At 41.3% G+C, this 23,565-nt stretch overlaps 1 protein-coding gene across 3 annotated transcripts in view; it reads left to right on the plus strand.

The window, feature by feature from the left end:
* Rhoa (ras homolog family member A) overlaps positions 1-23,565 on the plus strand; it is a 30,396-nt gene that overhangs the window by 2,707 nt on the left and 4,124 nt on the right. For 2 of the 3 annotated variants that reach the window (XM_036192734.1, XM_036192735.1), the window contains exons 2-4: positions 6,639-6,712; positions 19,363-19,520; positions 23,089-23,209. In XM_036192734.1, the coding sequence (XP_036048627.1) occupies positions 19,365-19,520; positions 23,089-23,209 (277 nt within the window). In that variant the 5' untranslated portion in view covers positions 6,639-6,712; positions 19,363-19,364. The remainder of the gene's footprint in view (positions 1-6,638; positions 6,713-19,362; positions 19,521-23,088; positions 23,210-23,565) is intronic. The other variant, XM_036192736.1, reaches the window with a different exon arrangement.

Below are 23,565 nucleotides of genomic sequence, written 5' to 3' on the forward strand. Positions count from 1 at the left end.
TCACTTCTTTTAAGAGTTCATCCTGGTCTGTTGGGGTGTAAATTATTAGAAGAAGAAGAGGAGGTTGAGTGTTAAGACTATTCTTTTGACTCGTCCTAAAGAGCCATTGGTTCACCTCACTGAAATACTCATTTGAGATGAGTGGATTTCTATAGAATAGACAGTGCTTTTGGTTCTGCTGCATTATAACCACTAGCAATGATGACAAGGTGCTCATAAATGCAGAATTTCAGCATTGGAAGCAGATCATGTGACAAACCTGTAATCAGCACTCCGGGAGATTTGAGGCCAGCCTGGGCTATGTTACAAAATCCTGCCTCAAAACAAAGGAGGGGATTCCTAATAATATTCTCTTTATGCTTCTGTCCAGTGGGCCTCAGTTGTTACACCCAGTCATTAGTGATAAATATGTTACTTATCTAATTTTGTGGTTCTGGGAATTGAACCTAACTTTGATGCTAGTCAAGCATTATACTGCTTAGCCATACTATTAGCCTCTCTATATTTTAATTAACGGGTTGATTACTTCCGGGGCATTGCACATGCTCAGCAAGGGCTCTGCTACTGAAGTATATCCCCTGACCCTGATTTTACTTTTGTTTTGAGATAGTCTCATTACACTGTCAGAGTATGACCATGAACTCACATGCAGCCTAGGCTAGATTTGAACTTTCAGCCTTCCTCAGTCTCCCCAGTAACTGGGATTACTGGCCTATGCCATCAGGCCCATATGTAACCATATTTTATTATTTTTATGAGACAGAGTTTTCACTCTATAGGTGAGGCTGGCCTGGAAACTCACTGTGTAGCCCAGGCTGACCTTGAACTTGTAGCAGTTCTTCCTCCTAAGTGCTGGGCTTGCAGGTGTGAGCTACCGTGCCTAGCTTACAACATTTAGACATGTAGTACACTGGTGTGTTTTGGTGACGCTAGATATTTGTGACAATAAATTTCAAAAGTGGTTTGAAGTTAGTAATTATTGTAAAATCCCTATCCCCCCCCCCCCCCCCCCCCGTAGAGTTCCTCTGTATAGCCCTGGCTACCCTGGAACTTGCTCTATAGATCAGGCTGGCCTTAAACTCAAAGATCCTGCCTGCCTCTGCCTCCCAAGTGCTAGCATTAAAGGCATTTACCATCTCCACCCAGCTTTTTGTTTTGTTTTGTTTTGTTTTTCGAGACAGGGTTTCTCTGTAGCTTTGGAGCCTGTCCTGGACTTGCTCTGTAGACCAGGCTGGCCTTGAACTCACAGAGATCCACCTGCCTCTGCCTCTTGAGTGTTGGGATTATAGGTGTGCACCACCACTGCCCAGCCCTCCACCCAGCTTTAAAGTCCCTTTAAAGTTTCAAGTGACTTCTTGTTTGATTTTTGAGACAGTCTTATATGTATCTCTGTCTGGCTTGGCATTCTGTGTAGTCCAGGCTGGCCTCACAATTGAGATAGTTGTCCTGCTTCAGTCTCCCTAGCGCAGGGATTACAGGTGTCAACCACCATTCCTGACTCGTTTTAACCTATGCTGCTGCAGTATTTTAAGCAAAGGTTTGTATATTAACTATGCAAACCATGTGAGTGAAAACAAGGCTGGCAGTAAAGCTGTTTATTCGGATGTTGCTTTCACTTTATTGGTGTTTGCTCCAAATGATCTAGGCGTACTTAAAATTTTTCTTCTGACTGCCCTTTTATACTAAGTGATCAAAGTATGAGGTACAGCACTATTAATTGTAAGTAATATGCAATTCATACCAAACTAAACTTGATTTGGGGAGAGAGGCGGGTATCTTTTGAGAAAGGATCTTGCTCATAGAGCTACGTTGGGCTTAAACGCATGTCAGTCCTTGACTTCCACCTCCCAAGTGCTGCTATTCCTAGCATCTGCCCGCACAGTTTCATTCCCCCTGTCGGGGTAGGTAGAGTAAATATGTTCAGGTTTATTTATGACAGTGTCTTAAATTCAGGAGGAGAACAAGCAGCTAATGAAAGAGTGGGGGACAGATGAGTTTAGAGAGATGGGCAGAGGCCAGATCATGTATATCTTCAGGATGTAGGAAATTCTTTGAGTTTGTTGTTTTATTCTTTGAGGTCGTTTGTTTTGTGTTATTTTTCAAGACAGGATTCCTCTGTATATCCTTGGCTGTCCTGGAAAACTCTGAAGATCAGGGCTGGCCTTGAACTCAGAGATCTGCTTGCTTCTGCCTCTGGAGTGCTGGGATTAAAGGCGTATGCGCCAACATAGCCATCGGGTTTGTTCTTTGGAACCCTTCCACTATAGCCTAGGCTGGCCTGGAACTCACTGTGTAGCTTAGGCCTTTTGAATCCTGGCAGTCTTTGGTCTTAGCCTCCCGAATGTTAAGGTTATAGACTTGAGCCACCAAGCTTTGTCTGACTTTGGGAGTGTTCTGAGATAAGATGCTTATTAGGTGTTATATTTGTTGTTCTGTTTTGAAGTTGGGGAATAATATCTAAAAAAAAAATTTTTTTTGAGACAGGGTCTCATGGAACCTGGGATGACTTAAAACTGGGTACGTAGCCAAGAATAACCGTAGATTTCTTCATCTTTGAGACTAGAGAGATGGCTCTGGTGAAGAGCACTGGCTGTTCTTCAGAAGATCCGGGTTCAATTCCCAGCGCCCACATGGCAGCTCACAACTGTCTGTAACTTCAATTCCAGTGGATCCGGCATTCTCATACAGACATGTGCAGGCAAAACACCAATGCACATAAAACAAAAATAAATAATTAAAAAAAAATCTTGATTCTCTTGCCTCTCTCCCTGGTTTCAGGAATGCCGATGTATGTGACTATTCTGGCTTTTTGTGAATCTTCTGATTTTCCTGTCTCTTATCTCCTGAGTGGTTTGGATTTATACTCAGTGGAGTTAAAGTTATAGCCCCTTTTTTGTTGTTGTGGGTTCTTTTTTGTTTTTGTAGACAGGGTTTCTCTGTGTAGCTTTGCACCTTTCCTGGATCTCGCTTGGTAGACCAGGCTGGCCTCGAACTCACAGAGATCCACCTGGCTCTGCCTCCTGAGTGCTGGGTGGGATTAAAGGCATGCGCCACCTCCACCCGGCTAAGCCTGCTTTCTTATAGAATCCAGGACCCACCAGGCCAGAGGTGTCCTCATTCACAGTGGACTGTGCCCTCCTCCATCGATTAAGAAAATGCCATACAGGCTTGCCTGCAGCTGAATAATGCCACACGCATACCCACCCACCCCAGAGTTTTCTCTGTGGAACAACCTTGGCTGTCCTGGAACTTGCTTTGTAGACCAGGCTGGCACCTTGAACTCATAGAGATCTGCCTGCCTCTGCCTCCCTAGTGCTGGGGTTAAAGGCATATCGCCACCATGCCCTGCTCCCTGCAACTAAATCTTATGAAAGCATTTTCTCAATTGAGGTTCCTTCCTCTTTGATGACTCTTAGATTGTGTCAAGTTGGCATGAAACTAGCCAGCACAGGGCACTTGTAAAGTGATTAAAGATTTATATAATGGGGGACTGGAGAGACACTCTTGATAAAGAGCACACACTACTCTTGCATGAACTTGGGTTCAGTTACTTGCACCCATATGGCAGCTCTCAAACATCCATAACTAGTTCTATGAGATTTGGTGTTTCTGACCTGAGGGCACCAGGCACACATGTGTACAAATATAATTTCAGGCAAAACACTAATGTACTTAAAAAAGAAAAGAAAAAAAAAGATTTGTATAGCAGAGCCAGCGAAGTTGTTCAGTAGGTACAGGTATCTGCCACTGAGCCTGACCACTGGACTTCCATCCTGGGGACCTACATGTTGATTGATTGATTGATTGATTGATTGATTCGGGACAGGGTTTCTCTGTGTAGCTCTAGTTCCTTTCCTGGAACTCACTCTGTAGCCCAGACTGGCCTTGAACTCACAGAGATTCCCCTGCCTCTGCCTCCCAAGTGCTGGGATTAAAGGGATTTAAGAAAATCAACTCCAATATACCATACTCTGATCTCTCTACATGTGCAGTATAGCATATGCTCATACACATTCACATGTATGTATACACACATACAAATAATTGGGGAGAAAGTAATATTGTCATGAAACTTTGGTGTTGAATATGGTAGTTCACTCCTTTAATCCCAACACTTCAGAGACAGAGGGATCTCTTGAGTTTAAGGCTATCTTTGTATATGTACTGAGTTTCCAGGCCAAGCAGGACTGTGCAGTGAGACTCTATTACAAAAAAGAAAAAAAAGCATTGGGTACAGACCAGTTGAGGTGTCTCAGCAAGTAAAGGTGATTGCCATGGGAACCCTGACTTTAAATTCCTGAAAACTATATAATGCAAGAGAACTGACTCCCCCAAATTATCCTCTAACCTTCCTCACCACACAAAATAATGAAATAAATAAATATAAAAAAGTTTTTTCTTAATTGGGGAAATTTGTGTATAGGATTTACACTAAAAGGACACTATGTATTATATTTGAAAAATAAGGTTGATAGCAACATCAGTGGACATGCTAACGTGGAAGGAAAAATTCATGGCATGGGGTCATACCTTAGACAAAGAGCTACAGGCAGCTAATGACTGCTGGGAGAGGGAGACTTAGCCTTTTCCTTATTGGTTGTTCATTGCAGAAGTGGCCAGCTCTGAAACAGTGTCCACACAACGACAAAAAGACTCAGAGGTTGTAGTTATATATTTGTGCATACATATACAAACAACTATGTATGTAACAATAATAAAAAAGGCTATCGACTTTAGAGGTTATGGGATGCATGGGAGGGGGAAAGTTATGTAATTCTATTTCAGTTAAATTCTTTTTTCTTTTTTTAATCTGGGTTTGTTTTTGTAGCTGAGTATTGAACCCAGGGCCTTGGGCTTGCTAGGCAAGCGCTCTACCACTGAGCTAAATCCCCAACCCTTGTGTTTTGTTTTGTTTTTTTTTTTTTTTTTTTTTGGAGACAGGGTTTCTCTGTGTGGCTTTGCGCCTTTCCTGGAACTCACTCTGTAGCCCAGGCTAGCCTCCATCTCACAGAGATCCATCTGCCTCTGCCTCAAGAGTGCTGGGATTAAAGGCATGTGCCACCACCGCCCATCAGGCAGGGTTTCTATGTAGCCCTAGCTGACCTGGAACTCAAGTCTGAGATTATAAATATGTGCCATCATGCCATGCCTTCAACTAAAAATATATTTAAAAGTTTTTTTGTTATTGTTGTTTTGTTTTTTGTTTTTTCTTCTCCAAGACAGGGTTTCTTTGTATAATCCTGGCTGTTCTGGAATTCACTCATCTACTAGGCTGGCCTCAAACTTCAAACTCTCAGAAATATGCCCGTGTCTTCTGGGATTAAAAGCATGTGTCATTACACCTGGCTAAAAGTAATTTTGGTTTTTCGAGACAGGGTTTCTCTGTGTAGCTTTGCGCTTTTCCTGAAACTCTCTTTGGAGACCAGGCTGGCCTCAAAACTCACAGAGATCCGCCTGCCTCTGCCTCTTGAGTGCTAGGATTAAAGGCGTGTGCCACCACCACCTGGCTAAAAGTAATTTTTTTTTTAAAACAAAAAAGGTTATGGGTGGTATAAATGATATATTTTTATGATGTTTATTGGAAATTTGCTTTTCCCTTGATACCACTAAGTTGAGCAAAAGGTCCGGTGTGTTCAATATTTGGTTTCACCATATCCTACCACTATAGCCAAGGAGAGTGTTGCTTCTAGAGGTACAATGACCCTAATACTGCTTTACAAGAGATGTTAAAGACTGCCTTCATCAAATGATGGCTTAGCAGGTGGGATTCTTTTGTGTCCCCCTCCCCACCTCCTCACTCCCTACCCTGGTTGCATCTAATTGTGATGAGTCTGTGTGTCTCTCAAGTTAGTGGAGGTGGTTTGGGTTGGGCAGCAAATCAACTCAATTGAGGTTAATAACAACAGTGACCAAAAAATAAAAAGCCATGGAATGGGTAGGCCTCTGCAAAATTGATTGATAAAGCAGCAGTTTTCAATCTGTGGATCTTGACCCCTTTGACAAAACTCCAGAAATAGGTACATTACGATTCATAATGGTACTAAAATTACAGTGATAAAGTAGCAAAGTAGCAATGAAATAATTCTATGGTTGGGGGTCACCACAACATGTGAACATGAGTTATATTAGAGGGTCACAGCATTGGGAAGGTTGATAACCACTGCCATAAAGTGGTAGGTTGTAGTTGTGTAGTGGTTAAGGGCAATGGCAAAGAATCTCAGGCCACGGATGTCATTGAAAAGTACTTCAAATGCTATTGCGTAGTCCTGCACATTTTCCTATCTGGACTGACATTTACATTGTTTTGTTTGTTTGTTTGTTTGTTTGTTTGTTTTTTGAGCTGAGGATCCAACCCAGGGCCTTGCACTTGCTAGGCAAGTGCTCTACCACTGAGCTAAATCCCCAACCCAAACCCAAAGGAATTCTTTTTTTTTTTTTTTGGCTTTCGAGACAGGTTTCTCTCTGTAGCTTTGGAGCCTGTCCTGGATCTCACTCTGTAGACCAGGCAGGCCTCAAACTCACAGAGATCTGCCTGCCTCTGCCTCCCGAGTGCTGGGACTAAAGGCGTGTGCCACCACCGCCCAGCCATTGTTTGTTTTTGTCATTATAAAATGAACTTATTTTTCTTAATTTTACAGCCTTGCATCTGAGAACTTCCAGGTACTTTGTATAACCACTGTCACGGAAGCTGTGTTTTCAGCGTCTTTGTAAGGTATGTAGGTGAATATTTCCTTTCCTCATACCAGGAGATCATTTTTAATACAAAAATTTGTGGAGCTGTGAGTACTATTAATAATTACTATTAGTGATTCTCTTGTCCTCCAATCTTGAGGGCATTTTAATTTTTTCTATTACTATTTCTAGAATATTCTAGAAATTTATATTGTTTCCATTATTCAGAGGACAACTGTGGAAGTCAGTTTTCTCCTACCAGGTGAGTACCAGGGATTGAATTAAAGGTCACCAGGCTTGGCAGCGAGGGCGTTTATCTGATGAGCCACCAACTCCATTTTCTTTTATATTTGTTTATATGTATTTTGGGAGGAATGTGTAATCAGAGGACAAAATGCAAGAGTTGGTTCTCTCCTCCCATCAGCCTTGATTGTGGTCATCTTAACCCATTGAGACAGCTCACTGGTCCTGTCTCCTTTCTTCTTTTTCTTTTTTTGAAGGTAGGCTCTTGGATAGGCCAGGCTAGTCTTGAACTCATGATTTTTCTGCTTCATCTGCCTAGCAGTGAACATACCTTGCTGCTGGATTTGGTTACCTTTGAGATCTTTGTCATGGTGTGACGAGTGGTAAAAGTAGTTTGTGGTTTTATCTTTACTTATTTGATAAATGGTTACTAAAAACTATATAGGAACACATCTGAAGAAAACAGACCATCCTGTCCGTTTGGAGTTTTAATTTTTTTTTTTTTTCTTTTTTGAGACAGGGTTTCTCTGTGTAACTTTGCACCTTTCCTGCATCTTGCTCTGTAGACCAGGCTGGCTTTGAACTCACAGAGATCTGCCTGCCTCTGCCTCCTAGGTGCTGGGACTCTGGTTCCCAGGTTTGTACTGCAAGTGCTTTACTAACTGACGACCCATCTTACCAGCCCCTAGAAAATAAGTCTTTCTCAGCACTCGGGGAGGCAGAGGCAGGCGGATCTCTGTAAGTTTGAGGCCTGCCTGGTCTACAAAGTGAGTTCCAGGACAGCCTCCAAAGCTACAGAGAAACCCTGTCTCGAAAAACCAAAAAAAAAAGAAATGAAAAGAAAAGAAAGAAAGAAAGAAAAAAGAAAAGTCTTTTCCTCTTAGGCTTCTATTTCTTGCTTACCCACTCCTTTTTTCTTCCTTCCTTCTTTTCTTTTTGGTATTTTGAAGACAGGGTTTCTCTGTGTAGATCCCCCTGCCTCTGCCTCCTGAGTGCTGGGATTAAAGGCGTGCCCCAACACCACCCATTGGTTTTTGTTTGTTTTTCAAGACAGGGTTTCTGTGTAGCCCTGGCTATCCTAGAACTTAACTCTGTAGACCAGGCTGGCTTCAAACTCAGATTCACCTGCCTCTGCCTCTGCCTCTCAAGTTCTGGGGTTAAAGGCATGCACTGTGACTGCCTGGCTATTTTTTATTTTTGAGAAAGGATCTCTTTATGTAACTCTGGCTATCCTATAATTCACAGAAGATAACTTGTGGGGAGTTGATTTCCTTCTTCCATGTGATCAAAGGCAGGTCACATGCCTAGTGGTAGGCACCTCCACCTACTAAGCTGCTTGCTAATAATACTATGTTTACTTTTTCATTTTGACTTTTGCAAGACTTCCTGCCTTGCACTTGTGTCTTAAGACTGCATTTCCCATAGTAACATAAGCTCTCCTAGAACTCACTGTAGCCTTGCAGTCTAGGCAATCCTCCTTCCTGCCTTACCCTTTAAAGTGCCAGCATTACAGGCATTAGCTACCACACCTGATTTGTCTCCTTTTTTTATTTTTGCAGTGTCTTTGAAAAGGTGTACATTTTTTGTATATTGGTGTTTTTGTCTTTATGTATCTTTGCACTGTTTGTACAATACCTACAGATACCAGAAGAGGGCACCAGATAACATGAAACTGGAATTAGATAGTTAAAAGCTGCCATGTGGGTGCTAGGAATCAAACTTGGATCCTCTGGAAAAGCAGCCCGTACTATTAACCACTAAGCCATTTCTCCATCCCCTTTACAGTGTCTTACTGTGTATCCCAGGCTGACCTCAGATCCGACTCTGAATCTTTCATTATCAACCTTCTCAGGAATCACAGGAGTGTCCCTGGGTCCGTATGCCATGGGGCTGGAGCAATAGCTTGCTCAGTAAAGTGCTTGCTGCATGAGAAGGCCTTACTTCAGTCCCCAGTGCCCACATAAAAAGATGAAAATGGTTGCTTACATTTGTAATCCCAGCACTGAGGGAGGCAGAGACGGGCAATTGTTCCCTGAGCCTCTCTGACCAGTCAGCCTTTCTAAAATGGATAAGCCCCAGGACCCAGTGAGAGATCTTGTTTCAAAAACCAAGTAGTAAGACTCCCGAGGAATGACCACTGAGGTTGACCTCTGGCCTCCATGTGCTCCTGCATATATAAACAAACATTAAAAACATTTTTTTGAGGCAGGGTCTCACTGTAATATAGTCTTGGCTTGCCTGGAACTCACTATGTAGACCAGGTTGACCTCAAACTCTCAGAGACATACCTACTTCTGCCTCCGAGTGCTGGGATTAAAGGCTCACACAATTATACTGAGCAAAATAAACATTTCTTTACATAATTTATTTTTGCATTTTTCACTGACCTATAATAAATTTAAAAAACGAATCTGTTGTGCCATCGATTGACTATGTAAGGATTGTTTGATTCTAAAACTTGGTTTGTTCATAGCTAGAGAGAGAGTTCAGTGGGTAAGAATGCTTTCACGGGCAGCACAGACATACACTCATGAAAGAAAATCAGAGCATGACTGTGCTGGACTGTAACCCTGACAGGGGCTGAGGCAGAGGCAGATGTAGGCTGACCCTAGGAGCTCCTGGGCCAGCCAGCCTGGCCCAAAGAGTGAGCTTGCAGTTGAGCCAGAGACTCAAGGCACTAAGGCAGAGAGCAGTAAAGGAAGGCGGCGGCCTTTGGGTTCATGCACCTGCACACTCACATGCACTCGCCACACACAGAAACACACACAGATCTTTTTGATTTATTTGAGCACTGCCTGTTATGTACTTGTCCAGTAATGGTGAACAAGACAGATAATGTTCTTATGTTAATAGGTTTGGCAAAAGGAAACCCTGGAGGAACATATGTGAGGCTGATAGAAGTGTGAGGTGCTGCAAGAAGGCACACTGGGAGCTGAGGAAAGGCCTTGAAATACGATGGAGCTCTAAGCATGGGCTTAACCAGTAGGGAAGGATAGATACTTGTGTTGACAGTAGTAGTTATAGGCTGCGGGTTTTAGAATTCCTGAAATTAATGTCTCCAGAATTTTTGGTTATTTTCTTGTCTGCAGTCAACACTCTACCCAGAATTCAACCAAGGTGTTTTTTATTCTGTTTACATTGAGACACACAGGCAAAACACACCTACACATAAAATAAAACACAAAAAAGATCTTTAAAAAAATAAACATTGGAGGATGGAGAGAACCTGGCTGCTAAGAGCACATGCTCTTCTTTTAGAGTGTTGGTTCTCAACCTCCCTAATGGGACCCCAACCATAAGATTACTTTGTTGCTACTTCATAACTGTAATTTGCTACTGTTATGAATCATAATGTAGTTATCCGATATGCAGGATGTCTGACATGTAACACCTGTGAAAAGGTCTTCAAACAGGTTGAGAACCAGTGAACCAAGTTCAGTTTCCAGTGCCCACATGGGGTTTACAACCTTCTGTAACTAGGAGTTCCAGGATTCCAGTGCTCTTCTCTGGCCTCTGTGGGCACCAGAGGAGTGGACAGACATACATGCAGGCAAAACACCCATACACATAAAATAAAAATCAATAAATTTTAAAAGAAATTAATACTGAAAAAAAAAATCCAGGTTCGGAAGAAGTGTTAATGTATATATATCAGGCTGTTTTTTGGGAGAGAGGGAGACAGGGTTTCTGTGTAACCCTGGTTGTCCTGGAAAACACACACACACACACACACACACACTCTCTCTCTCTCTCTCTCTCTCTCTCTCTCTCTCTCTGTCTCTCTCTCTCTCTTGAGACAGAGTTTCTCTGTGTAGCTTTGTGCCTTTCCTGGAACTCACTTGGTAGCCCAGGCTGACCTTGAACTCACAGAGATCCCCCTGGCTCTGCCTGGCGAGTGCTGGGATCAAAGGTGTGCACCACCACTGTCCGGCCCTGGAGCTCTCTTTGTAGACCTGGCTGGTCTCAGAGATCCACTTGCCTCTGCTTCCCAAGTGCTGGGATTAAAGGTATGTACCACTTCACCTAGCTGAGTCATGTGATTTTAAAAAAAGAGTTTTAAAGAGTTTCTCTGTGTAGCTTTGGAGCCTTTCTGGGAATTGACTTTTGTAGCCCAGAATGGCCTGGGACTCACAGAGATCCGCCTGCCTTTGCCTCCCAAGTGCTGGGATTAAAGGTGTGAGCCACCACACCCAGCAACTTTTGTTTTTCTAATAGTCATCAGCATCATACATATTTTCTTTTTATTTAGGAAAAAAAAACAAAGATGTATAGATTTTAGCATACATGTTTGAGAGATAAAGCCTCAGAATTACATACTTGAAATAATGTCAATAGGATAAGTTATAACCTCAGTTTTTAATGTTATATCTTGAATATTAGAGGTTTCACTTTATTTTTTGTAGTGCTAAGGTTCAAACCCAAGGCTTTCCACATGTGCCAGAAGGAAGCACTGCTGCTGAATTAAACCCCGACCTCATTATTGAGCCCTTGAAAAATGAGATTGTTTTGCATTTTGTTTGGTGTCCAAGTGTCTAGAAATGGTAGAAAGCTTGCTGTAATCATCACTGTTTCTTCTGCATAATTAGCCTTTTGAAGATACATGAGGTAAAATTATAATTATCTTAAGTATGCTGAATTAGTCATTTTTAAAGCTATGGTTATTTTATCTACATGGGAATTATTCATTATCTTCCTAAAATCTTGATCCTGTAGAGGCATAGTAATTCAGATTAATTATTTCCACTTCTGCTTCTTGGCTGGAGAACTGTTTTGTGCCTGCTGATAATGTCTGACTAATAAGTGTCTTTAATGCATTTATTACTAACTAGTAGGACCACCTCAGATGTATTTGTTGGCTTCTGATATGTCAAAAATAAGCTAAAAATTACTGAAGAGATAGATAGGTTGTCAGTGTTAAACAGTATTAATCCCAGCACTTGGGAGGCAGATACAGGCAGATCTCTGTGAGTTTGAGGCTGGCCTGGTCTCCATAAGCAAATTCTAGAAAAGCCAGGACTATTACATAGAGAAACCCTGTCTTGAAAAACCAAAAAGAAAAAAGAAAAAGTATTATGATCTATGTTGAATCTAAAAAGTCATTAAAATTATCCAGCTAATTAAGTTCTAGAAGAGCCAGGTATGATACATGCCAGTATTCTTAGCACTTGGGGGTAGAGGTGCCAGAATAAGTGGGTCAAGGCCAGCCTTTACCCCCTTGAACCATCTCCCTGGCTGTGTTTTGTACTATTTCTGTTACCATCATCTGACAAATAAAGGAAACTGATGCTGAAAACACCAAAGTGAGAGATTAGGGTACTCTCAATCTAATCAGAGCTGATTGATTAACTATTGCTGTAAACCACTGACATTCTAGTCTGTTGTTATCTAACTATTTATAACTAAAATCAGATTCTAGTAAAACCTAAATTATAGCTGATTATACAGAACTTGCTTATGCAGCTGATGTTTGGTTTTGTTGGTAGTCATGTGATAGATGTGTCCTAGTGAAAAACATGTCAGAATTGAAATCTAAATGAAATGTTTGGTCAAGTATAGTGGTGTTTTAGGTGGTAATGGTGGAGCCCAGGAGAGTCAACCTGTACCTCTTTGTAGGAGTGTGTTAGCTAATCTATTCCAGATCTGATCACATCTCCCTCCAAGTACAGTAAATTTACCATGACTATGACAAAATCAGATATAGGAATAGCAACATGATTTCCAGGCCCTTTCTCTTTTTCCTAGGAATGCTTCCTACAGTGCAAGAAAGAAGTGTTGGAGGAAAAGATTGGTCTCATTTTAGGAAAAATACCCTATCTTAGTAACCAATTCTCTTCTACTTTATGAAAAAAGTATTTGCAGTCTTCAGTGCTTAGCTGTTAATAACAAGAGCTTTAATCTTTCATAATGAACTTCATTTTGGTAAAAGCCTGCTTTCTAGAATATTCTAAAGGTGTATTCATCTTACAGCTTTGTCATATCTGAGATGATAACTAGATATTCAGACTTTGTTTTAGATATGACTGTAAGGACTACAGATTTTTTTTTTTTGAGATTTATTTATTTATTACGTATACAGCATGTATGACTGCAGGCCAGAAGAGGGCACCAGATCTCATTACAGGTGGTTGTGAGCCACATGTGGTTGCTGGGAATTGAACTCAGGACCTCTGGAAGAACAGCCAGTGCTCTTAACCTGAGCCATCTCTCCAGCCCAACTACAGAAATTTTAATACCGTGATTGACACATGCTTCCTACTTACTTGTAGGTCTTGTTTGGAAAGAAGTAATTTCATGTTTCAATAATGAGACTTTAAGACTCAGAAAAGAAGGGCAGTAACTTAGTAAATTTGAAGAGTAGTGTCTAACTTTATTATCTGAACATTTATTTGATAGTGTCCTTTGCAAAAGTTAAAAACTGCCGGGCAGTGGCGGCGCGCACCTTTAATCCCATCACCCAGGAGGTGGAGGCAAGTGGATCTCTGTGAGTTCTAGGCCAGCCTGGGCTACAGAGTGAGTTCCAGGATAGGCTCCAAAGCTACACTGAGAAACCCTGTCTCGAAAGAAAAAAACAAACAGAAAAAGTTAAAACCACCTCTAACAAATGTACATGTGTAATGCCAGTAAGCAGAAGATTGAGGCAAGAAGGCCTTGAGTTTCAAGCTACTTTGGGCTGGGTATGTTCTTTTGTTCTTTTAATTTTTGGAGACAGGGTCTCTGCATATCCCTGGCTGTCCTGTAATCACGCTGTAGACCAGACTGGCCTCCAACTCCGAGATCTTCCTGCCATGCACCACCATGCCTAGTTTGTCTCAAAAAAAAAAAAGTAAGGACAGGGATTGTCACTCAGTGTCAGCAGAGCTCTTACATATACAAGGTCCTTGGTTCATGTTCTAGTGTCCCCAAAACAACAAACTCTTTGGCTAAATGTGGAAGTAGAGGCATGTGGATCTGAGTTCTAGACCAGCCTGGTCTACATAGTTAATTCCAGGCCATGACTACATAATGAGACTCCTGTCTCAAAACAAAATAAAAAAAACCTAAAACCTTCTTCATATACCAACAACACATTTATATCTGTTTATTTGGAAATGCTAAGTTTCTTAATCTTTTTTTTTTTTTTTTTTTTTAAGGAAAGGTGTTTTGTTTTTCTTTTTTTTAATTAATTTATTATGTATCCCTGCAGGCCAAAAGAGGGCACCAGATCTCATTACAGATGGTTGTGAGCCACCATGTGGTTGCTGGGAATTGAACTCAGGACCTCTGGAAGAGCAGTTGGTGCTCTTAACCACTGAGCCATCTCTCCAGCCCGTTTCTTAATCTTATACATACTTATTCAATGCTATTTTTGACCCTGCTAAGTATTATAGAGAATATAAGAATTAAAATATAGCTCTTTGTTATTAGACACTATAGATCAGACAGTGGTGTGTACAAAAAACCATAAGCATTAGCTGTTATAGCTTTCAAGTTAGTCCTCTTCTACTGTGGGATTCAAGGATCAAATATAACTTTTTGTGACAAGAGTGTCTACGAATCTATCTCATTTACAAAGCTCTGTGGTTTTTAATTGTAATTTTTAAAAATTTATATAAATGGTTTTCCTGAATATATTTATGTATTGATGTGAATCATGTATACCTGATGCCTACGTACCTACAGAGGTCAGAAGAGGGTATAAGATTCCTTGGGACTGGAGTTAGGGTTTGGTTGTGAGCCATCATGTGAGTGCTTGGAATAAAATCCAGGTCCTCTGCAAAAACAGATTACCCCCCCCCCCCTTTTTTTTTTTAGACAGGGTTTTTCTGTGTAACAGCCCTGGCTGTCTTGGAATTTTCTCTGTAGACCAGACTGGCCTCAAATCAGAGATCCACCTGCCTCTGCCTCCCTGGTATTAGGATTAAAGGTTTAAAGGTCTGCCTGGCCTAGTAAATCTTGTTTTACTTCCTTGTAGGGAGTGACCAGTATTGGCTGGACTAGTGTTCTTGTTTGCTTCTTGTTGCTGTGGTAAACACCATGACCAAAAGTAGCTTGGGAAGGACAGGGTTGATTTTAGTTTACAAGTCACATATAGTTCATCATTAAGAGGAGCCAGAGCAAGAGCTGGGGGCCGGAGACTGGAGGAAAGCACGCTTACTGGTTTGCTCCCCATTGGCTTACTCAGCCTGCTTTTCTTGTACATGGGTCGTGATGATACACACATTTAATCCCACCACTCCAGAGAGAGGCAGAGGCAGGTGGATCTCAGAGTTTTGAGGCCAGCCAGAACTACATAGTAAGACTTGTCTTGAATAAACCACACACACACACACACACACACACACACACACACACACTCAGAGAGAGAGAGAGAGAGAGAGACAGACAGACAGACAGACAGATTGGGCGTGGTGGAGCATGCCTTTTAACCCCCAGAATTTGGGAGCCAGAATCAGGAGAACTCTGAGTTCAGGGCCAGCCTGGGCTACATATCAAGCTTCAGGACAGCCTTGACCATAGAGAGATCTGTCTCAAAAATAAATAAATGAAGCCAGGTGGTGAATGTGCCTACCTTTAATCCCAGCACTCGGGAGGCAGAGGCACGTGGATCTCTGAGTTCCAGGCCTGCCTGGTCTACAAAGGAGTTCCAGGACAGCCAGAGTGGTTAAGCAGAGAAACCCTGTCTGGAAAAACTAGAAGAGAAAAAAGAAAAAAACAAACAAACAAAGCATAGTAAGCTAAGATAGATATACTTTGTTTCTAATCCCTTTGATCTACAAATTGTTTTCAAGTCGGTGCATTTTAAAATTTGTGTTTGTCATCTCATTTGGTAAATGGAGATGCTACAGAAGGATGTGTGATCACTAGAGTTGTACCGTCATTGTGTACTCAAACATTTAAACACTGAAATGCTTCCACCACACAGGGACTTAAGAGTTAATTGATCTGCCATCCTGTCATTCTCCTCCTTTTCAGTTTATTGCTCTAATTATCATCTCCTTGTTTTCAGTATTTTAACCTTTCCCCCAATTTCTTTCTCTCCTCCCACCTCTCTTTCACCCTTGAGACAGTGTCTCATGTGTGCCTCTACACTAGGTTTCTGTGGTGGTGGCCATGGAATTGGAGGCGTGTGTTAGACAAATTCTCTACCTGGTGAGCTACATCCTTCAGCCTTCTCCTCCTTTCTTATTTTATCCGGTGAAATTTCAGCCATGGTTAAATCCAACTCTTCACTTAATTCTGTACCTGCAGTAGAGTGCCAGGGTATAGTAAGTGGTCTCATGTTTGACTATTGCCCTCTGTCTTCTAAGGTGACCCTTGTTCCTGCCTAGCAGTTCTACAATTTATTACCTTGTTTGTAGAATAGTGTAACTTCTTTTTTAGTACAAATCCTTTCTCAGTGTCACTGTCAACTGTTACAGTCTTACTTTTTTGAGAAAAAGGACTAGAGATGTAAGTCAGTTGATGGAGTGCCACACACAACCCTATATGAGTTTTGTGTTTTGTTTTTTTAATCTGTGTAGTCCTGGCTGTTCTGGATCTCACTTTGTAGACCAGGCTGGCCTCGAACTCACAGAGATCCACCTGCTTCTGCCTTTCAAATGTTGTAATTGAAAGTGTGTGCCACCACAACTGGCTAAAGAGCTTCGTATCACCTGGAACTGTAGTTCCAGACAGCCGTGAGCTCCTTATGTTTTGCCTCTGGGCTTTTTACCTTTTTTTATATATCTTTTTTCCCTTCTTACTCCATGGCTGGCTAAGTGGGCTGACCCCCTAGTGTCCTCCTCCTCTCTTCCCTAGATTTCTCCTCCAATTTATTCTGCCTGCCAGACCTGCCTATTTCTCTCTCCTACCTAACTATTGGCTGTTCAGCTCTTTATTAGACCAATCGGGTGTTTTAGGCAGACAAAGTAGCACAGCTTTATAGAGTTAAACAAATGCAACACATCTTTGCATTATTGTTTTGTTTTTGTTTTTTCTCTGTGTAGCTTTGTGCCTTCCCTGGAACTCTATGTAGCCCAGGCTGGCCTCAGACTTGCACAGATCCACCTGCCTCTGCCTCCTGAGTGCAACTACTACCCAACTGTTTTCTGATTCTTTCTTGTCTCACAATTTTGTTTTCTTTTGTTAAAAAATTTAATGTATTCATAGCCCTGTGAGAAACAGCCACTACAAAAACCAGCAAGGTGGTACATACTTTAATCCTAGCACTTGGGAAGTAGAGGCAGTGAGATCTGTGCTGGCTTCTACTACATGCTGAGTTCCAGGCCGTCTCAACAACAGATCATTGCCTTGAGAAAGCTGGTGATAAGTATAAACAAGCCAGATATTCTATCAGTGGTTTTTTTGTTTGTTTGTTTTTGTTTTTTTTTTTCGAGATAGGGTTTCTCTGTGTAACTTTGCGCCTTTCCTGGAACTCACTCTGTAGCCCAGGCTGGCCTCGAACTCACAGAGATCTGCCTGTCTCTGCCTCCCGAGTGCTGGGATTAAAGGCGAGCGCTACCACTGCCCGGCTCTATCAGTGTTTTTTAAAGCATGTCCTTCTTGTGACTTTATTCCTTCTGTATGTATGTATGATTATATCATCGATCGTGTTCATGACATGCTGGATGCAATGGAAAGTAAGGAGAGGTGCAGATGGATAGGTCTATATGCTCCTTATCCTGAGACAAAGAACCTAGACTTCAGGATGAGTGTAAGTCAAGCCCAAGAAAAGAAGACTTCTGCCTCCCTTCGTAGGATAGGTCAGAGTGGGTGGGTTTTGTTGTTATTTTATTTTATTTTATTTTATTTTTTTGAGACAGGGTCTCACTGTGTAGACCAGACTGTCCTCAAACTCAGAGATCCATCTGCTTCTGCCTCCCTAGCGCTGTGATTGAAGTCATTCATGACTACTATGTCCAGCTAAGCCATGGTTTTATGATATAAGCTCTAAGAAAGGCCCAGGGCTGCACTTGGAGGCAACATGTAATTGGGGAAAGGGTGGTTTAGGGAAAGAAATGGGTATTTGGAACAAAATTGAATGGGCAAGTGGGGTCCTTCTTTCTGGGAAGGGGTTTTCAGTAAAGCTGTTTCTTTGCCCTGGGGGAGTTAGAAATGTTCAAGGCGGGCGGTGGTGGCGCACACCTTTAATCCCAGCACTCAGGAGGCAGAGGCAGGCGGATCTCTGTGAGTTCGAGGCCAGCCTGGGCTATAAAGCGAGTTCCAGGAAAGGCACAAAGCTACACAGAGAAACCCTGTCTTGAAAAACCAAACAAAAAAAAAAAAAGAAAGAAAGAAAAAGAAAAGAGAGAAAGAAAAAGAAAAAAAGGGATGTTCAAGGCTAGTTAGTAAGTAGATAAAGGTGTGTGGTTTAAAAAGGTGGAAGACTTGGCTGGCAAGATGGCTCAGTAAGGAAAGACAGTTGTCTCCAAACTGACAAACTAAGTTTGATCCCTGGAAAGCACATGGTAGCAAAGAAAGTTCCTGGAAGTTGCTTTCTGACCACTCACCACCTGTTCTCTGACATGTTTGCTTTCCCTTCAACAAATGAATGAGTCAATGTAGTTTTTAAATTTTTTCAAAGAATAAGAAAAAAGATGGGAAGAGAAATGTTTTGTGTTATAATTTTAGAAGAGCTTAAATGCCAGGTATTTTGGCATTGAGAATACCCTGAAGGCCTGTGGGCAAGATGTGATTGGAGCCCTGCCATAGTAACAGGGTAGCTAGTGTGTGTGTGTGTGTGTGTGTGTGTGTGTGTGTGTGTGTGTGTGTGTGTGAGAGAGAGAGAGAGAGAGAGAGAGAGAGAGAGAGAGAGAGAGAGAGTGTGAGAGTGAGTTTTGGGCATTGAACTCAGGTCATCATGCTTGGCAGCAAGCACCCTTTTCCTGGAACTAATGTGGGTACTTAGAATTGAACCCAGGTCCTTTAAAAGAACAGCCAGTTCTCTTAAACGCTGTGTCCTCTCTACAGCCCAGCAGCAGTACCTTTATGCCTTAAGTCATCGTGCTGCCCACATTTGATTTTAAGAGGCGTGAAATTCCAAGTCTAATTGAGTATAGTCCTAACCAGATTTTGATAATTGTAGATCAGGCTCAAGTTTGGGGTAGTCCCACAAGTGTTAAGAATACAGGCATATACCACCATACTTTTTTTTTTTTTTGAGGTAGGGTTTCCCTGCCTTGATTGTTGTAGACCAAAGTGGTCACACCTTTAATCCCAGCACTTGGGAGGCAGAGACAGGCAGATCTCTGTGAGTTCGAGGCCAGCCTGATCTACAGAGTGAGATCCAGGACAGGCACCAAAACTACACAGAGAAACCCTATCTCCAAAAACAAAAACAAACAAAACAAAAAAGTCATGTCCCACTGTGATTTGTGAAATTTACTTTTGAGATAACATATACTACGGCTTACACTGGCCTGGAACAGACTAGGTAGACCTATGGCTTGATGCTGGAAGTAAGCTAATACCTTTTGTTTTACGTTTAAGCGATGGCTGCCATCAGGAAGAAACTGGTGATTGTTGGTGATGGAGCTTGTGGTAAGACGTGCTTGCTCATAGTCTTCAGCAAGGACCAATTCCCAGAGGTTTATGTGCCCACAGTGTTTGAAAACTATGTGGCAGATATCGAAGTGGATGGAAAGCAGGTGAGTTCAAGTTCCATAATAACTGATGGTTTTGTATGTTAGGTGCCTATTTAATCGAATTAGGCTTTTTTTGTACACACTGTAGCAAAAATGTTAGAAATCCATTTTCTTCCTGCCACCTTTCTTTTGGGATTTGGGTTGGTTGATTTATTAGTGGTTGGTTTGTGAGACAGTTTCATATAGCACAGGCTGGTTTCTATATCACTGTTGAACCAAGGCTGGCCTTGAATCCCTGATTTTCTAGGCTGCGTCTTGTTTATTTCTGAAATGGGGTCTCATATATTCAGGAATGTCCTTCTCTGCCCACTGCATGAGATAATTGTACAGGTATGTGCAGTAATTCCCAACTAGTGTGTGTGGTAGATTCGAATACAGAGAATACAAGCTGGGCGTGGCAATTTCATGTCTGAAACCCTATATGTAAGTTCCAAATCCAGGGGACTGAAAGATGACAAAGTTAAATGCTCTTGGCCAGGTGGTGGCGGCACACATCTTTAATCCAGCACTTGGTAGGCAGAGGCAGTTGGATCTCTGTGAGTTTGAAGTCAGCCTACAGAGTGAGTTCCATGACAGCCAATGCTACACAGAGAAACACTATCTTAAAAAGGAAGGAAGGGAAAAAGGGAAGGAAGGAAGAGAAATGTTCTTTTAGAGGACCTGAGTTGAGTTCCTGGCACCCACATGGGCATCAGGCACATACATGGTATGTATACATACACACATTACATAACACGTAAAACATCCATACACACATAATATAAAAATGAGGTGTTTGTTTGTTTGCTTTCTTTTTTTTCTCTCTCTCTCTCTCTCTCTTTTTGGCTTTTCGAGACAGGATTCCTCTGTGTAGTTTTGGTGCCTGTCCTGGAACTCACTCTGCAGACCAAGCTGGCCTCAGACTCACAGAGATCAGCCTGCCAAGTGCTGGGATTAAAGGCCACCACTGCCTGGCAAGAATGAGTATTTTTAAGTTGCAGAGCCACCTCAGCTAGAGAGTAAGAGGTTGCCCATTAAATAAATAATGAATAAATACAAAAATACATAAATAGGTGAGTAAATGGAACTGGGGATACAGCTCAGCTGATAGAATGAATGCCTTCTGTTCAACCTCCAGCACCACATAAACCAGATGTGGTGGCACACATTGTTTCTAATCCTAGTGCTTAGCATGTCAAGAAAGTCAGAAATTTAAGGTCATTCTTGGCTAATAGCAAGTGTGAGGCTAGTCTGAAGTATATGAGAACTTATATCTACAACAAAACAAAATATAAAGGTTTTCCAGTCTAGCACATGGCACACACACATAATCCCAGCATGAGGCAGGTAGATTGCAAGTTAGAGGCCAGAGTAGGCTGCATAGTAAAACCCTGCCACCTAGAATGAAATAATCCTGGTGGTATAGGCCTGTAGTTGTCAGAAGGTTGGGACAAAGGCCTTGTAATCAAGGCCAGTTAAACAACTTAGGACCACCATTGCAGCATATTGCCACCTCAGTATGCATGGATGCTTGGAAGCAAGTTTTTCTGTGGACCTGATAAGTAGGCTGATTTTGTTTGTTGTTTGTGTTTTGAGACTGGGTTTCTCTGTGTAGCCTGACCATCCTGGAATTTGCACCATAGACCAGTCTGGCCTCAAAACTCACAGAGATCAGCCTGCCTTTGCCTCACAAGTGCTGGGATTTAAGGAGTGAGCTACCACCACCTGGCCAAGGAAACTGGTTTTTGGCAGGTGTCATATATAGTACCCCATTTGTGATAAACTAGGTGGAAATTTGCTGAGATCTTTTTGACTGACTGCTGTCATATAGTAGTACCCCTCTTGTCTAGGATTAGTATGATATATATATATATATATATATTTTCACTAATTTGAAGAAAGTATGGTTAGGTTAGTATTTTTGAAGCTCATTTCTCAAAGGCCTAGTGAATATTACTGATTTTGTTATGACATTCTATTTGTATAAAGTAACTGTCAGGTATTGTATTTTTATAACTGTCCACTAAAAACATAGTTTTGGGAGCCAACAATATGTTCTCTATCTTAGCCTGGATATCTTAGATTAACCAGGATCTTGCCCATAGGAAATTTATTGACAAGATTGAAGATGTATCTCAGTTGGTAGAGTTTTTGCCTAGTTTGCATGAGGCCCTAGATTCTCTTTTAGAACTTGATTAAAAAATATATATAAATTAGTACTTTTTACTAAAGTCTTTGAGTAATGGTCCATAATTACCATTCCTGTCCTGTTAACCTTAAACAGGACTTACCCAGGAAAGACAGGAGAGTTCTTCATTCAAGAAAAGGCCTCTGAAATAAGGGAGTTTGATCTGAAAGTGTAGCCATAGGTACTGTAGTTCAGAGTGACTCAGGAGCCACTGAATGACAAAAATTACTTAATCTATTACTCAAAGATTGATTTACTTTTTTTTTTTTTTAAGATTTATTTATTTATTATGTACACAGTCCTGTGCCTACAGGCCAGAAGAGGGCACCAGATCTCATTACAGATGGTTGTGAGCCACCATGTGGGTGCTGGGAATTGAACTCAGGTCCTCTGGAAGAGCAGCCAATGCTCTTAACCTCTGAGCCATCTCTCCAGCTCCTGATTTACTTTCTTGAGTGTCCTTTCTTTCATAGCATAATGTGAATCTAATAAATATTTTTGTAAAAATTATTTCCTTTAGTTTTTTGAAATTATAATTACATTATTTCTCCCTTCCCTTTCCTCCTTCTAAACCTTCCTAATGCTGTGCTGTGACCCTTAACAGTTCCTCATGTTGTGACCATAAAATTTTGTTGCTACTTCATAATTGTAATTTTGCTAGTTATGAATTATGATGTAAATATCTGATATGTAAAATATCCAGGCTGGAGAGATGGCTCAGTGGTTAAGGGCATTGACTATTCTTCCAGAGATCCTGAGTTCAATTCCCAGCAAGCACATGGTGGCTTCACAACCATCTGTAATGAGATCTGGTGCCCTCTTCTGGTGTGCAGACATACATACAAACAGAACACTGTATATATAATAAATAAATAAATCTTTTTTTAAAAATCTGATACATGACCCTGTGAAAGGGTCATTTGACCCCAGGTTGAGACTTGCTGCTCTAAACCCTCCCACATATCCCTTCTTTCTCTTCAAATGCATGTGATTTCTAATTACATAAATATGACGTACTCAGTCTGTATAATGTTAACTTTGTTTTTCAGAGCTGACCATTTGGAATTGATAACTAGTTGGTGCACCCTTTTCTGGGGAAGGCTGCTTCTCCAGCTCTCAACTGGAGTTGTCCTTAGTTCTTTGTACAGGGTTTTATAAACTACAGTGTCTTATTAACTGGACATTTTAAATTGTAGCACTTTTGTTCTGTTTATAAATTTGCTATTTTGATAAAATAATACTGTTTAAATATCCTGTATTTGGATTTGATTCTCAGAAAGATAAATAGCTGTTTTTACTATTTTGGACAGTCTTCTATTTGAATGTATATAGTGAGTGACCCTTATTTGAAAAATGGTTTATAATAATAACATTGCACTTCTGTGGTTGTTTTTCCTATCACAGGTGGAGTTGGCTTTGTGGGACACAGCTGGACAGGAAGATTATGATCGCCTGAGGCCTCTCTCCTATCCAGACACTGATGTTATTCTGATGTGTTTCTCCATCGACAGCCCTGATAGTTTAGGTGAGTAGCCTTGTAGTCTGGTTGGTTGTTACTGTTTATTTAGATGGGAAAGTTCTGTTTTTTGGATCTTTTTGGGTATCAAGTGGTTGAAAAACATTCCTTCAGAAAATGAATCATGCCAGGTAGTGATGGTACATGCCTTTAATCGTGGCAAATACCTTTTTTTTTTTTTTTTTTTTTAAAGATTTACTTATTTGTTATGTATACAGAAGAGGGCACCAGATCTCATTACAGATGGTTGTGAGCCACCATGTGGTTGCTGGGAATTGAACTCAGGACCTCTGGAAGAGCAATCAGTGCTCTTAACCTCTGAGCCATCTCTCCAGCCCAGTAGCACATACCATTAATCACAGCAC

This window comes from Onychomys torridus, chromosome 7 (genome assembly GCF_903995425.1).
Source record: "Onychomys torridus chromosome 7, mOncTor1.1, whole genome shotgun sequence".
In the NCBI taxonomy this organism is placed as follows: domain Eukaryota; kingdom Metazoa; phylum Chordata; class Mammalia; order Rodentia; family Cricetidae; genus Onychomys; species Onychomys torridus.